At 40.0% G+C, this 17,027-nt stretch overlaps 1 protein-coding gene across 1 annotated transcript in view; it reads right to left on the bottom strand.

Moving 5' to 3' along the window:
* Positions 1 to 15,456, bottom strand: part of vcana (versican a) — a 55,298-nt gene extending 39,842 nt beyond the window's left edge. Inside the window, exons 1-6 of the mRNA XM_035953455.2 lie at positions 8,362 to 15,456; positions 6,764 to 6,827; positions 5,086 to 5,469; positions 3,840 to 4,014; positions 3,569 to 3,696; positions 1,282 to 1,575 (exon numbers count right to left, since the gene is read on the bottom strand). Of these exons, the coding sequence (XP_035809348.2) occupies positions 1,282 to 1,575; positions 3,569 to 3,696; positions 3,840 to 4,014; positions 5,086 to 5,469; positions 6,764 to 6,827; positions 8,362 to 8,373 (1,057 nt within the window). The 5' untranslated portion in view covers positions 8,374 to 15,456. The remainder of the gene's footprint in view (positions 1 to 1,281; positions 1,576 to 3,568; positions 3,697 to 3,839; positions 4,015 to 5,085; positions 5,470 to 6,763; positions 6,828 to 8,361) is intronic.
* Positions 15,457 to 17,027: the final 1,571 nt, after the last annotated feature.

A 17,027-nucleotide genomic window follows, 5' to 3' on the forward strand; every position in this document is an offset into this window, starting at 1 on the left:
GGGCAGTAAATGGCCAGGCAGTGGACAGCTTATCTGTCCAACCTCTCATTTGTAAAGATGGAAAGGAAAGGTCGGGGGTCACCAAGGATGACTGAATTTAGAAGTCCAGCAGTAGCTTTGTCCATTATCCAAACGTCTGCTCTGATAAGTACAAGTGAGAATGACAGAGGGCAAACTGACAGCGGAAATGAGAGGTGAAAGACGGAAAGGGAGTTAGATAGTGAGTCTAAAAAGGCTGACAGGTGTGGTATTAGTTACTTTTGCTGCTCTTCTAAATGGCAATTATCAACTGTCGTTTGGTGTTGCCCTGGGAATACTGATTAGTTAAAAGCACCCACATTCTGAGGGATTAGTCTAATTCTGCTAAGTTCCAGTGAACCAGGAAGCATCACTATTTATAGATGCCTAAGTTTGCTTCATCATGGTTTCTTATTTCTATGTATGTCTAAGCTATAATTAAGTGAAACATTACAGAAATAATAGCTGATCCGGTTGCTTTAGGATTTGTTTAATATTCAGAATAGTAAGAGAGCACATGAACTTTTTCAGTTTGTTTCACATAACCATTGAGGTTGTATGAGGATAAAGCTTAAGGAGTCTTGATTAGTCCAGCTGGAAGCAATAAAGATTTCAAAAAAATCCAAACAGATACTGTCTGTTCTCAAAGTCTTAAGCAAATATCGAATATTAAGCCTCAGTTAGAAAAAAAGAGCTTGTATGTCCACTGCTTTCAAAGTAAACAGACTTTACCGCTATGATTTTACTCTCCTCTTGGCTAATTTTGCTGCCTCCGAAATGGGCAGGAGACTAAAATGAGAGACAGTGAGGTCAACAGGACGCTGTAGTCTGGCACATAACATGCAATGCTCATAAGAAAATCCTCCCTTATGCTTTGCTCATGTTGTTGTTGTCATTGAAGCTGTGCAGTCATAGTGCATGAAACAGACGCAAACTGAACAGAACAATTGACAAAGGATGACACAGGTTGCAGAGATTTTAAAATGTTAGTCTGGTCCAGACATGGGAAGCAGTACAGTGGTGCAAAGAAGCAGAAAATCAAAGGGTGGGGAAGCAGAAGAGAATAAATGTAGGAGATGACATCATTGGGCTTTACGGTCAGAGCGGATTTTGTCAGGACATGGTCTGTACATTCAATTATGTCTGTCTTTTAAAAACATGCATACATCATATGACTCAGCATTTACAGGCAAGACTATGTTCCATGATGTACTACATATACACTAAATAGTAACAACAAATATCCTTGTAGTGAGATTTTACCTTTAAAACAGTACGCCCCAAGCTTCCTTGTTGGTTCTGGGAAGCCGGTCTGGTTTCTGTAGCGATACATGGTCCTGACACCAAGCAGGCCACCCCCACATTTGATCCTGGGTACTGCAACAGGATGCCGTGCGCTGCCATCGGAGAGCCAGCCATAGTCACATCTGTCCAGCCCTTGTCGCCAAGCAGCATGGAGCTGGCCAGGGCTTGCCAAGACAGCATTCCTCTTTTTACATTCTTCACGGGCCTCTTCAAAAGTCATCTTCCGGGTCACAGGAGCATAGAAGACTTCACCTGAATCAGAAAGGGCAAAATGCAATGAAGACTGGATGTAGAAAGACAAAATAAAGGCAGAATGGCAACAAATTATTAGTAGTCACAGCAACAGAACAACAATACTCAAAATAAGTCACTCTATTGCTAGCAGATGCACAGTCATTCCATCCTTAATTTTTAAGTATTTCAAGTGAAAACAGAACCAAACAGTCCTCATTAACAGTAATCTGAGGCTGCAGATTTTTACACCATTTTGACCTTTCAGAAAAGCCAAAACAGCTGACAAAAGTCACAGCTGTGCAGGGCAGGGACCCAAAGCATCTCCCACCGATCATATTTAGGACAACAGTAGTTCATTCATTATATTAATCTGAGGTGGGATAGCAATGTAGACAATGTGCCTGGCGTGTCAATGAATGTGTCTGTCCTTCAGGACATTAGGTTTTCCCCTCAGTGGCTGAGTGATCTAAACTACACCTTCTGTTTTCCTTCCTTCACATTCTTGTATGGATCTTTCCTCATAAAGGCTAATGCACAATGAACAATATGAACATTTGTCTTTGTTTACAGGATAATATAAATGAAAAACCAGGGGAAAGCATGATCTTAATTGAAACCAAACATCATTACAGGAGAGGAGGGCTGACTGGCTACATGTTTTCATTTAGTCTTGGGCGTTAGTAATGTTTTAAATATGTTGGTTTCATCCCATTGATTTACAAGGGTATTGAGATTAGAAGACGCTGTCCACCCAGGAATGTCTTCCGTTTTCAACGCAGACAGCAGACATGCCAACCTTTCAACAATCACATTTCAATGTTTGCAGTAGTTCTACTGGACATTTTCTGCTCTTTAAATATCATACTGAAGGACCATAGTGCATTAATGTTATGGCTCCTTTTCCATCTGTATCTCAAATTCCTCTAGACTACATCACGAACACCAAATCTTATCTCAGCCTGGATCCTATAGCTCCTAGATGAATATTCATAGTTAAATTATGACATCAGATATTTCCATTCAACTTAAAACATGTCAAAACACTTACAACAAGCTTGTCTGCTGTCCTAGATCACAGATAAAGGATAGCATCAATGAACATTGTGATGCTAATGAATATCCATGGCCTTGTGGGTTCCCACCAGTGTAGAACACATACAAATGCAACCACAGTCTTCCATGTTAAGTTCCAGAGGAAGACCATTATTGCATCTAATCCCTCTCTCTCTCCGTGTTTCCCTCAAGTTCTGTGTTACTCTCTACACCCTAATACACACAATAATGATTAAGTCAACATGTATGTATAGTCTCTGGAGGGTATGTGTTTGCACATGTCTGTATGTTCAGAGTTACTGATGCAACATGTCCTGGCAGATATGGATGTTTATATCAGCTCATAACACTGATCATTTTAATGTCACAATACTGACCGATGGCTTCAACTTGCAAAATGTGCCAAATGAATTTACACCTATATCATGTACACTAACACAGCTGTAATGTACAAATCCCAGCAGAGTGAGCACAGGGAGATGTCTGTGCAATACATGTGACAAGAGGGATGTTAATGTGCACAAAACACTCCAAGTGGAGTTTAGTCTATCAGCAATAACATTCTGGATAATGAACAGACAGAAAGAGACTGTTGGCTAAAAAGCAAAGACTTCCCATAAGCAGTGCCAAAGTCATTTAAAAATCCCATTATCACATTTTTGCTGTGACTTTTTCAAAAACCACTTTGGTAGAGGATGAATTTCAATTCCCGCCTTAGAGTTGTATCATTAAGAGCCTCTCTGTAATCCCAGCTCCCTTTCAACAGCATTAGAGATTGTTTAAAATGTATTAGAGGTCACCCACTTGTCAATATTCAAAGCATTTAACTGTATTTCCACAGTAGTTCTATAAGCTGCCAAAGTCATTTGCTTTGGCACTGCAATAATTTGGAGGTTTCCTTACTTCAACCAGAGTGTGTGTGTGTGTCAGTGCCTCTAAATGACACCTCATAGCTTACCATCAAGCTTGTCTACATAACAGTATACATCATAGGTCTCCGTGGGTTTCCTGGTTCCATATGACCTCACACCAGGTTTGGCAAGAAGGTTGCCATAGCAGCCCTTTCTAGGTTTTATAATGGGATATCTGTATAAACAGAGAAACAAAAGATCCATTATAATGCATGGGTCACATTATCTTACATTTGTGCAAAAGCATTTCACCTCACCACCTCAGAATATAGCTACAAAAAAGTGATTTTACAGTATACATCTTGAAATGAAGCTAACCTCACTGTCTGGTCAGCAATCCAACCGGCATCACATTGATCAAACCCATCTTCATAGGCTGCTTTCAGCTGGTCATAAGTAGCAATGGTTGCTCCGACATCTTGACAGGTTTGGACAGCCTTCTGGTAACCCAAAGTGTACCTGCTGGTGCTAGCTCGGTAGTGAAACACAACACCTGATAACAAACAGTAAAAAGAAAGAAAAAAACATTCAAAGATAAAACATAATGGAGTTTATATTGTATAGACTCTTGGAACACAGTGATCTGGAATTCATCAGCATAATTTCAGTGCTGTAAATTATGGCAAATGTCTTGTAAAGCACACTCTATGAGTGAAATAATTGAGTCTTCTTTGGAAAGGAGGAACTTTGCAATAAACCAAGAGGATAAGCGAAATACTCTACAGTTCACCACAAATGAACAAGATAACTGCATATGATGCCATGGCCCTGAAATCCCCATATTTGTGGACAGTAAACAGACGCAAAAGATATGATTGATAGTCATAATTAACATTGCAGATAGTTGGAAAAGAGGTTATGCAGATTGTAAACCAGTGAAAACCAAAACTATCTCAGCATGCCCCCACCCATGTTTGCTACATGAGTTATGTCTCCCAGAATGCTTGTCTTAGGAGAGCATGTAGAATGCACATAATGACACTAGGTAAGGATTGATAATCCTGTACTCCCCCCACCATAATAACACTGTAATTTGGGGGATATGGTGGAATTGCTCAGTGAATGCAAAGTAAAAATATTTGGTAATGCCCACTGAGAGCTCCACCAAGAGAAAATCTCCACTGACAAGGTGGCACCCAAGATGACAGAGATTACGTTGATGACGTTATACCTTAGTTTCCACGGTTCCCATTCAAGCCTCTGGAATGCCATGCATATTTTGGTTCTAATGGATGACTGGGTTAGATGGATGAACACTGGAATTAAGACACTGCAGTACTTGGTATGGACAAGGACCCAGAAACTTATTTGCCTCTTTTTAAGAGTGCGTCACCTCTAAAATAAGAACAACTGAAAACTGTGGTTACCATGTATAAGTAGTGGGTAGCTGCTGCTATCAAAGTAAGCAAAAGGACGCCCATAGTTCTCTCATGCCATTTACAATTCCATCATCACTTCTGCTACATTTCACTATTATTAAGCCCTTGCAGCAACCCCCCTCTACAATTTTCATGTGTTTTGTCTGATTCAGCATGATGTGGGAAGGATATTGAGAATCTCTTACCGCTGACATCGAGGTTCACTGTATCTTGGGTGTCTTCTATGCCATACATGACCTCACAACGATATGTGCCCGCATCACTGGCTCGTAGCTTGACCATTGTCAGTGAGGCATCACCGACATCCTCAGGGTGACTGGGCACTGATACACGGTTCCTGTAGCTTGAGCCGATCTTGATGACCCCATTTTGTGCCACCAGCACTGTGGATTCTACCTCCCCCTCTATTTTGGTCCATTTGATCCGCAGGTAGTCGGTGCTATAAATGGCTGTTCCATTGGGACTGATGACAGGTGCTGAGGTTGGGATTGTGGAGAAGAAGCAGGGAAGGTTTACCTTCCCTGAGAGGGACCCAGTGACCGGTCTGATTATTGATAACGTGTTGGAGGCTGAAAGGTACAAAACAGAAGAGTTAAATGCAGCTTCAGTTCATCCTAACTATATTTCACTATTGCCCTCCTCCCTCAGTTATTCTTTCATTTAAACACGTGTTGTCTGTTTACTCCTATTCTCATAGGTGCACGTAGGCACTATAAATTATCTGACTCATTTACATTGATAGGGTGTGACAACTACACCCAGCCTAATAAAAAAACATGCATCATGGTTTGAAAATGGCTCTTGGAAAGTCAAACCTCCTCCCTATGGGTGTGGGAACACATTTAACGCTAAGTGTAGTATGTACAGTATGTTTGTCTGAAGATAATTAGTTAAACAGTGGAGTCATGGCTGCATCACCTCATGTTATACCACTGCTTAACCCTGTGTATGTTAGTTTTCCGTTTCAAGGAATCCCTCCTTTACCTAGAAAAAGACTAGCTGATCATGACAAGCAGAACTACACATAAAGACGTGAAATGTGTCACTGGATGATATTATGTATGTCATCTCACATGACCACCGGCTATGTTCTTACCTGAAAAGTACTAATGTTACACATTTAGTTCAGTTTAAGTCTGCAAATTAAATGTTCTATCGCAAACAGTAAAGAATTCAGCTGCTTCCAAATGAGACAACAGTTTTAATTCGGTGAGCGTGTCACACAGGATGCCAGACGCATGTGAATGGCAGTAAGCTGAATCATACTTAGCTCAGTGGAGAGGAAGACCATTTACCTTTTTTTCCCCCTTTTTTCTTTTTTGTAAATGGTTAGGGGGGCATTCACAGGGAACAATGAGGGGAATGCTCTGGAAACAGTGGTGGGACAGCCCCAGAGGCAAAAGTCTGAGGCCTTAACAGAGGGGTCTTATTAGGATGTAGGATAAAACCAGCTGTTCGGCTTCCAGACTGGGAGCAGAGTCTAATTGAAAGGTGTCCATCCCCACACAGAGACAGATCCAAGGGACAAGGGGCCAGTAGAGCCATGGGGGCCAGGGAGCCCAAGACGTCCCTTCAGCCTTTGAGAAGAGTCTCACAGGTTTCGCAGGGTAAAGACTAGAATGAGCTTATCACAGTGTGCCACTTTAAGAAAGGTCTGAAACCTTAATGTTGATAAGTCGTTGAGTATGGATGCCATCTGAATGCAACAAGGCAACAAACAAATAGAAGTAGAAGAGAAGGAGAAATGGGGAGGAGATGAAGGAAGAAAAAAGAGAGAGAAGGAGGGAGATAAATGGAGGGCGGGAGAGAGGAGTGACTAGAGAAAAAAACAGAGGAAGAGGGACTAACCAACTCAAAACTTACCTGTTTCGGTTGCAGCTTCACAGAGACAATATAACCACAGGATATGCTTTATATTTAGTATCATCTGTTGGGGAAATTAAAAAAAGATGCATCAGGAAACAAGTCGTGCAGAGCCTTTATGCTTCATGTTGTTTTTTTAATGCATCCACTACAATCAGTTAAGGAGATATATATTTGTTGAGTCATAATACAGAAGTTTGCTTAAGATTTCCTTTATAGTGTGTATCCTTACAAAAAAAAAACATAGTGTAAATACTTAGTCTAAAATGGTTTTGTCCATTGGTGCAGCCGAAATCAGCATTCAAGTGGAATCAATCTAAAATTTTGTCAATGAAAATAAACTTCCACAAATTACATATAAAATAACAAAGGATATATTTTATTAGATAAAAATATGACACTGAACAACCCTAAGATACAAGGACCACAGCATTACCTGATCTATCACACCACCAGGAGATTTTCTATTGTTTCTATTAGAATTAAAACATTTATTGACCAAGTCTGGTGTAGTCAGTGAACTGGTGGGTGGCAGAGTTAAGAGATAAAACTTCCTGTGGGGTCGGACTGCAGGGTTTTTGGAGACAGGGGGACAGGAGCACGGAGCCTCTCGCCCTCATTTGCACCCCACTGTATAAACACAAGCGGTGGGTCGCAGTGGGAGCTTAAAACTGTTATTCTTTAAAAGGAAGGAAAAAAAAAAACCCGAGACACTCACTGTCTAATGGCAGCTGGTAATTACCAAAGATCATCATCTAGAATATTAAATAGTGGCAGTTTGTGACTGTGACCTAGTCGATCCTGACTCAACAGAGCCACTGTAATGGAAATTAAAGTAAAAAAGAGTTTCAGGAGAAGAGAAGAGCATCTCGAAGAATTTGACATCATTTTGGTTATTGATTTTGCAAAACTATGTTGAAATGCTTGCAGAGTAATGTGCACAGGTTGCATGGAGCTGCGGAAGGTTTTCTAGGAAAACGAAAAAAAATGAGTCATTCAAAGAAAAGTATCACACAGAGGTATAACTGGTTGCAGATTTTTTTATTTTTATATGTGCAGCTTGGAGATGCTTTCCGCTATTAACCAAAATGTCTGATTGAAATACTTTTTATCGTCATTTATAAAGGAATTCGTTCAAAAATGATCTAGTTTTTTGTGCGCTTTTTCTTTTGTCTTTCCAAAAACACCTGTTGTTTCTGGATGCTCATCATATATCAAAACATGTTAACATGATTACTGTCATTTCCAGCTGTTTTATAAACTAAACTTTATAAACTCGGAGATCCACGGTTACGATTTTTTTTTTTTTTTTTTTTTTTTTTTTTTTAAGATTCACTTTCCTGAGTAGCGGGACGCAGCAGTCCAGGTTATCTAAGGACAACGCGGCATCACTGGCTGTGTTGGGTCATTTGCAGACTGAGATGTTAACTTAAATACACTGATTCGTTTCATTTCAAAGTTATTTATTTCAAACATTTGCCTAATATCATTGCAAAATACTGAGAAAACAAATCACCAACAATGAATAATCGATTGATTCCGAGCAATAGTCTCAGTTCACACTTAAGCTCAAAAGAAAATAAGGGAGAAATACTCACGTTTGTGTGCATTTTATTCCATAAAATGCACAAATATCGATGTATGTCCTTAAATCGAGTTAGTTCCAGTGCGTAACATGCGTGCGTAAAAAGTGCCTCAGTAGGTCCACTCCAAATTGGCGCATCAGCACGTCTCTTCCCGGTGTGCTCTTCTCCTCTCCTTGATGCCCCACAGCTGCAGGGTCCCACTGCGGGATGATCCTGGTTCTGAACAGGGCGACAGAAACCGTGAAGTGCTGGCAAGGAACAAGTTCAATTTTGCCTAACTCACGTTGTTATTTCGTCAGTGTTGGAGAGGAGGGGCCCATCTAAAAAGTGAATGAGACACCTTGTGGAGGAGGGGAAAAAACTTAATTTGACCATGTGCCCAAGAGGTGCGTCCTCATCCGATCACTGTTCCGACACCACGCAGAGCTTTCAGCAGGTAACGCATCTGGAATTCAATGGAGTGGGCGCATCTGACTCCGAAACGCTAATATATAAAGGTAATCACAAATCAAATAAAAAATATCACATTTTCAACCATTTTATAAGTGTGATATCTATTTTTTTTAATCACATCTATCTTTAATGAGGGTCTCACACTGATGCCATGTGGAGAGCGCACCAGTCATATCCAAGTGTGCGCAATGGAAACAGGGTGGTGCAGACATGTCTCTGGTTGAAATTGAGTCACAACATACTGTTTGTTCCAACAACACATTTCTGTCAATATAGTGAGGGAGTTTTCCCATCCATCTCCTCCAACCACTTTAGACACTTCAAACAGTCTCATCTCTCATGAGAAGATTTCTCATGCGCACACAAATAACACCAAGTTTGCAGTAATGGTGTTTGTTATTCTTGACACCAAGTTTAACAACAGAGTTTGTAGTATTTGTCAAGGAGAAACTAAGCGTTCATCAGCAGAACAGATTAGCTGAAACAGAAATGGGTTATCTCTGTGCAGCATGCACGACTGCCTGATTGAACAGTAAGTAGTGGTTAACTGGAACCCCGTGCTTGATTTTTCCACACGGGGGAGAGGATGGACCACAGTTTATCAACTCTTGCCTAATAAATGCCTCTGATTGGCTGCTGCTGGACAGGTAGGAGGGCTCAGCAGAGTGAGTTGTGTGCCTGCATTTGGAAGTTGGTCTTGACAGCAGTGAATAATGTGAATGTGTCTGATGTTGCTTATTAAACTGAAAAGAAAGTCTATGTTCCCAGTGTGTCATCTCCAATTAATCAATTTTTTTTATGGATGCTTAAAATCAGATTTTTGCTTTGTAAACATGCTCATTTATTTTTCTCTTAACAGTAACAGCTTGTCCCTGGATGAAATACTTCGGAATCCGTTCCTTGTGAAAATCCCCAGTGTTGTGCATGAGGAATCGTCTGAGACAAGGAAACTTTACTAATCTAGAAAGAAAGAGAACTCTGTATGATTAAGACCAGAGATATGTGCAATTTAAATCGTCATTTTGTTTTACAAATAGACATTAAAGAGCGATTTTACATCAAAACTGCACAGAAAATTTAACTTGCAACATATCTTTGGTTTCTAAATGAGAGCATCTGAAAGACATTGTATGAGTTCCTGCGTGTGACTTGAAATCGACATTAACGCCTGTTGTCTGACTCTGTAGACTAATTGTTAGAAATCAGGTGAGAGGCAGAGCAGAGGTGAAAAGCCTCTGGAAGAAAAGGCTGCCCCTGAGGCCTGAGGGCCCTTGTAAAAAGTCGTAGGTGTCTTTTCCTACCAAGGTGCATTGTAATCATCTCCAGGCACAACAACCGTTACCCACAATACATCTTTCCCCTGCAAGGCTGGACCGGTCTGGACAGCCAGACTCTGAGAAAGAGAGGAGGCAAGGGAAGGCTGGAGGTAACAAGCTGTAAATCTGAACTCATTTCTCCATGCAGAACCTGACACTAAGTGTGGCATTGTATGTGTACTAAAAGACAGTAAAAACTGACAAAATCTGAAAATTAGCAGTTTGAAAGAAGAAATGTCAGTCGGTAATAGACAAAGACAGATTGTCGTCTGATGACATAGTTCAAGTAAACGGGTTTCAAAACTTCAACTTCTTACAGAGCTCAAACTGACCTGATTCTGGGTGGAATTTGCCACTTGACCTCAATAATTAACGACCACTCAGCGTCTTAGTTATAGGAATCATTTAATCACTTTACTGCTCAAAGTTCTAAACTGAGTCATCGTTAAGTTAAAAGTTGCAAGTCACTTCGTGCTGCGTAAAAAGTCCCTTTTGCATGTGGAATCGTGGAAGTCCTGTTGCCTTTCAGTGCCAATAAATCAATGAGTCAAGGAGCGAGTCAGAGAGCGTTTGATCCTGGTGATCCGCTGTGTGGGCCCCACGATGACCCACATATCACATGACCTATAAAGGTGGTCTACCTCCGGCCCCATGCCACCTCAGACTGCATAAAAGGGGCACTAAATTTCTCCAACCTAAGGGGAGCTCTCCTGTAGAAATTGCAGAAATTTTAAAGCTCATAGATGTACCCATTTAATATATTTAACTAACTACATATATGTACCTCAGTCCTCCCAGTCCTCCCTACAAGCACATGTCAAGTGGAGAAAATCAATTAAATAAGCAATTACTCGCATAATTAGTTAGCTTCTGTATGAATAAACACAATTATTCTTATGAGCACTGCTGGGAAAAAATAAATTTATGAATGTGTAAAACAAGTTGTACAATTAAAGAGTCAAACAAAAGCCAAACCTGTGATGTAGAAAGAGGAAAAAAGCAAATGCGCTGTGATTTCCCAAGACACAGGGAAACAGGCTTGTAGTGTGTGTGTTGTTGTGAGTGAACCCCTGTTTAGAGCGGAAAATGTGGGAAAATGAAGTTGCCTCTGGACAGACATGAACCTTGATCCTTTGGAGTCAAGTGAGGAGGCCCAGACCACCGAAGCTGATCCCTTTAGCTTAAGTGAGAGGAAAACAAAGGTAAGCAACAGCACAGGAACTGATTTTAATCAAATTTCATCAGACCAAAATGTGTCTTTTTTCTTTGACAAGAACTTGTGACACTGTCTGAAGAGAAAAGCAAGCTTTGGCAAATATTTCTTATCTTGGATGTTTGACTTTCACTATGCAGAATATATTCAGAGAGCGGCACTAAAACACTGTGAGTCCATCTGCTGAAAGTGGAAAGTTTCTCTACATTCAAATCAAATCTGAGTTGAAATGAGGAGGATTTGTGACATCACAGTTTAGAACCCTTTCCTCATTCATAAGACAACTTAGAAAGCACAAAGAGGGAAACCAGACACCTGCAACCCACATGTATTGCATTATAATAACATTTAAGTGATGCTGGAAACATACTGTGTCAAGTAGTTACAATTTTAAAATGAGAAATTAATATTCACCAATTCTGGATTTTCCACTTAGAGAGGTGCGGTGATGTGACTTTGAGAATTTCTAACAAGATGGGATTTTTTTTTTTAATAGAAAAAAGCATATCAAATAGCAAGTATTATTCAAAATAGAGTAACTTTAGATGTTCAAATATGCCTAGAGGATCATTAATAAAATGTTTTTTAATGCAGCTACTTATTGATATTCAGAAGACCAAAAACATAAAAAAAACAATTACCACCTTGCAGTTGTATGCTTCCACCAATCAGTCAGTTTTAATGCCCGCCCAGAGGCTTATTATATATATATTTTTATAGGTGAGGATCCAAGACTAGTGTCACCATTTCAGCATCTGACCAAATGTAAAATGTGATCTAGTTTCACGCTTTGTTCCAGATTTGTAGCATTAAATAATGCATAGTGAAGGCCATCCATCACAATGTCATCACTTCATTGTGTTATTCCTCTTTAGATATTTGTGGGAATAATGTGTGAATTCTTGAGTTATGGCCAAAAAGCAGTTTTGAGAGGTCACAGTGACCTTTGACCATCCAATTGTCATTAATTTGTCGATGAGTCCATGTGAACATTTGTGCCAAATTTAAAGAAAATTCTTCGAGGCATTCAAGAGAAATTCACATACATGAGAATGAGACCAACACAATGCCTCCAGCACAATAAAAACACAAGCATAACAATATAAAGCTCTCAGGGAGAATTTCTGACAGTGAACCCTCAAATTTGGTTTTAATCCAATTGTGACAAAACTGTGTACTGAGGTAGGATTTTGCAGTTTAAAAACAAACTACTAAATTTGACAGTAAGGTTAGATCAAAAGACAAAACACTTTGAATAGCAAAATTAAAGAAAAAAGATGCACTTCATAAAAGACTTCTCAGCTGTAATTTGTAATTTGTTGGCACTTCGATGTCTGTCAGTGAGAGTCTAACAGGCAATTACCGACTTAGCGGTCCAGAAATTGGCAAGAAAATGTTGCTGTTTTCTTTGTTTTCAATGAGAAACTGAGGGATGCATCTGCACAAATCTGTAAGATCTTAATCTTGTTAGTCGAGTCTAAATGCTTTAGATGAAACCAACGCACTAAAAAAACTATGACCTATGTTTTAAAAGACGCACAACCAGACAGCAGCAACTGGGTTCGCAGCCGGCCACACCCATCCGTCTTTATGACTTCCAAACACCATAAAAATAATTGAAAGGTAAACGAAAGACAAGGAAAACAGAAAAAGCTGCACACTGCCATTGTGAGGATGCCTGAACAAGTGGCACAACTGTCTGGAGTCATTGGTACCAGGTGTCAATCAACAGGCAGGTGTCACTCATGTTGGGACAGCTGACCGGCTGTCACTTGGTCTGAGGAGAAACAGAAATGCATAGATTTCCCTTTCTATCCACTGACTGGTACCCTAGGTAATCTATGTTAAGTTTTTTTTCTGTATTCACGTGGTGCTTTGCTTCTTTTTCTACACTTCTGTCTTCCCAGTCATGTGGTGTTGGCTAACTCCTAATACTGTAAGACTTCATGAAAGTTAAGATAGCAGATTGGATCCTAGCGGAGATCAGCTTGCAGGGTGTCCAAGTTAAGTTAAGGTAAGCTTGGATAAAATATAATGGAGGGGTTTTAAAACTATGTAAAGCATCAAAAATGGAGGGTCAAATCAGGCTGAATCACTTGGTAAGACAATGAGGCCTCTCACTAACCCTAAATGTAACACACATGAACACAATTTCTGCAGACATTTGCCAAAATGTTCCCAGTGATTGCAAGATTTCTTCAGCAGTGATTCAGCCCAACTATTAGCATCATCACTGTGTGACAGGTATGAGAGGAGCAAGTTCTAACCATGATTGTTTGAGAAGCCCAGCAGAGCGGAACTTTATAATTCACTGCATCTGCCACCTTCTAGCAAAACCTTCAATTCTGAAGAAATTGCAGTGAAACAGGAACAGAGGAAGTGAGTAAAAATGGGGGGTAGAGGTTGATAACCAAACACAGATCATTCCCACGTTAGAGACTTTTTGTGTGACTTGCAGTTCAGATAATGCAGCACTGTGGAAATCGTTAAACTCTCTAACCTCATTTTTGCAATTAGCCTACGCGTAACCTCTGGTGACTCCAGTATTTCAAAGTTTGGGAGTCATAGCTGACAACTCAGTATCAAGGTGATGAAAAACTGTGTGATGACATTTATATGAACATTCATTGAATCCCTATGGTAAACTTCCCCAGGGAGTCACGCTTCAAACTGTACTTCAACCACAGAAGGAACGGATGTGTGAGACAGTCAGATATTAACTCAGGCAGCAATTAGGCCTACACGAAAGAAGGCAATGTGGACAGCTCGGCGATCCTTTGGTCTCTGACCAAGACGAAGTTAAGATAATAACATAATGCATTCCCAGCCATGGGAGAAAATCAAGTCAGCTGTAGAAAGTCATTTTGGTTTCTTTGGTTTCAATTACTATTTGGTAAAGCTGCAATACAAATGTTTTTTGGTCATGCATTAAAATGCTTGGGTGGCTAACACGGCATTTCAAATTGCTTAGCAGTTACTGTACGTCACAGTACAGACACAGTAAGTACAGACCTCCATCATGCTAATATGTAAAAACTATATGACAGTGAGAGAAGACAAAACATTTTAATTCATCATAACAAGCCCACATGTGGAACACATCTCCACCTAATCATATTTAAAGTGTCATGAAATGGTCAGTAAACTTTCTAGTTAAAGCTTAGCCAAATAGATTCATATATAGCATGTTTCTTAAAGTTACTAACAGCGGCACAATGTGGAAAGAAAAGAAAGTTTCCCTCAAGCGCACTGTAGCAGGCTGTCATTATCGCACACTTAATGTTCAACTAGCATCCTCCTCAAACCTGCAGAACATTTGCTTTAATTCAATAATGAGGCCAATCAGTTCACACCAGCATCTCAAAGAGAAACCACTCGTTACTTGTGATGATCAAAAGGCTGTTTTTATGGCTGTGCTGAAACAAAGTGGGTGTTGGTTGCCACTGGCTATACGAGAGCACTGCAGAACAAAAGTCTGTGACTGGGAGACAACTCAGTGCTGAATGTGGAATACAGATCTCTATTGATTTTTGCCACAGAAGTAAACATCTTATGATACGTTGTACATGGCTGCAGCATAATTATTCTGTATATGTAAGCAATAATATCTCGGAGGCGATTCAACACAATGTTCTTTTTCCAAATCATCAGTTATAATTAATATCAAAACTGAAGTATAACATGACTGGTGGTCTTTATGCTTCACTAGAATTGTGCTAACAGTCACATGCATGTATAAGGTACACAGACCAGCACTTCGGTCTCACACAAAACATTTACACAGAGAACAAGAAGAGCAGGAGCTCACTCACACTGCTGGTCCTAAAATACAGCATATTTCCTCAGGTTCAAACAGCCTGCCTCATGCTTTACCTCCATGTGTCCTGCCCAATGCAGAAACAACACTACAGCTCACTGTGAGCAATAGCGGCAGCAGGTAATGGAGGAAACATGACTGGCCTAATGAAACTTTTCTAATTTAAAAACAACATAAAAAAGATAGCTCCTCTGACAGATATCAGTACAACAATGTTGCTTCATGTGTCAAATACACTGCTTGTCCACAAAAAAAGTCAGACACTAATATTTCGTTGGACCACCTTTAGCTTTGAGTATGTCACACATTCACTGTTGCATCGTTTCGATAAGCTTCTGCAAAGTCACAGCATGGAATATACCTGTGCAATCAGGGAAGAAAAACTCTATTGATGGAAAGACCTTGCATTTTTTTAGTATACTTAAGTAGTCAGCTGACCTCATTCTTTGGGCACATAACGTTGCTAAACCTAGACCTGACCAACCCCAGATCATAACCCTAACCCCCACAGGCTTGGAGGCACTAATTAGCATGATGAGTGCATCACTTCATCTACCTCACTTCTTACTGTGATGCACCCATCACTTTGGAAAAGGGTAAATCTGGAGTCATCAGACCACATGAGCAACCCTTTCTTCCTCAAAGATGATGGTTCCCCACTATCCGTCAGGTTTTAATAATGCATTGGATGGTTCTTAACCTGATTTTAGTGTCAGACATATCCTCAGTTGTTTTCTTTGCTTGATGCAGGCAAATAAATTGATCCTTCTGAAACAGATTAACATAAGTTCTGGGACCACAGGATACGTCTTCCAAGATGGTTGTTTAGGAAATGAGAAGCTACTCACTGCATCACCTAGGGTTAAATATGTTGTTGCCAGCTGCCATAAATGCAGTAATTATCCAATGGAAGGTTCTTACCTATCTACTTAGTTAAATCAAGGTGGCGACTTACAGGCAATGTATCTTATAGTTCTAATAATCAAATATCAAAAGGATTACTAAACAGCAAGTGGTCAGGTATGTTTGCAGCGTGAGTATATTTTTCATATTACTCATTTCTCATTATTTGATGATAGAATTTAGCAAATGACATGTCATCTTCTGAAACGTTGTTTGTGCAAGGTCAAGTTGTTTGAGACATTACAGCGTAAGGCGGTTTGCAGTGAGAGCATAGCGCAGCCTGGAAACAGACAAAGACTGCTCTGTCCCAGTGCTGTGGCGGCAAAGCAGGAAGACTCCTGTCATTTCCCTGGATGATGGGAATTCTACAGGTGCACTCAGTAAGTGAATGACGATGATAAGTGACTGAATGTTTAATTTCAGCCTGGCACAGCCATCAGCGCTCTCTCACCAAGTGTTAACCCTTTCAGCTGCAAAACCACACGTGGTCTATTGATCTGTACTGTGCTTTTTATGAGGTTATGAGGTTATAGCAGTTTTATTCCAAAATGCTGCCCTTTGTAACAAAAATCTATCAATAATTTGAAATTCCTCTGTCAATACGAGCTTAACTCAAACCACAACGCTCTGACAAAAGGCTGAAGTTGACAATCTTAAATCTTAAAAATAACTTGGACAAAATTTAATTGCATGACATCAGAAAATACAACATAAAGCAAAATCATGCAGGAAATTTCTGTAAGCCTTAAACCGTTGTGAATTTAGGGTGGCAGGAACTTGTGCTGCTTCATGGTTTGTCACTTTCCCTCATTAATACACAAATGAATTTGGCTTATGATGACTAGTTAGAAAACCTGACCAATAGATCGGTTTCCCGATATTGGCCTATCAGATATTTCAGTATTGGAACATACAATCAACACATGCTGATATCACAAGTATTTCAGGCCTCATGGTAAGTTGTCAAAACTATCTT

Source organism: Amphiprion ocellaris, chromosome 6 (assembly GCF_022539595.1).
Source record: "Amphiprion ocellaris isolate individual 3 ecotype Okinawa chromosome 6, ASM2253959v1, whole genome shotgun sequence".
Taxonomy (NCBI): domain Eukaryota; kingdom Metazoa; phylum Chordata; class Actinopteri; family Pomacentridae; genus Amphiprion; species Amphiprion ocellaris.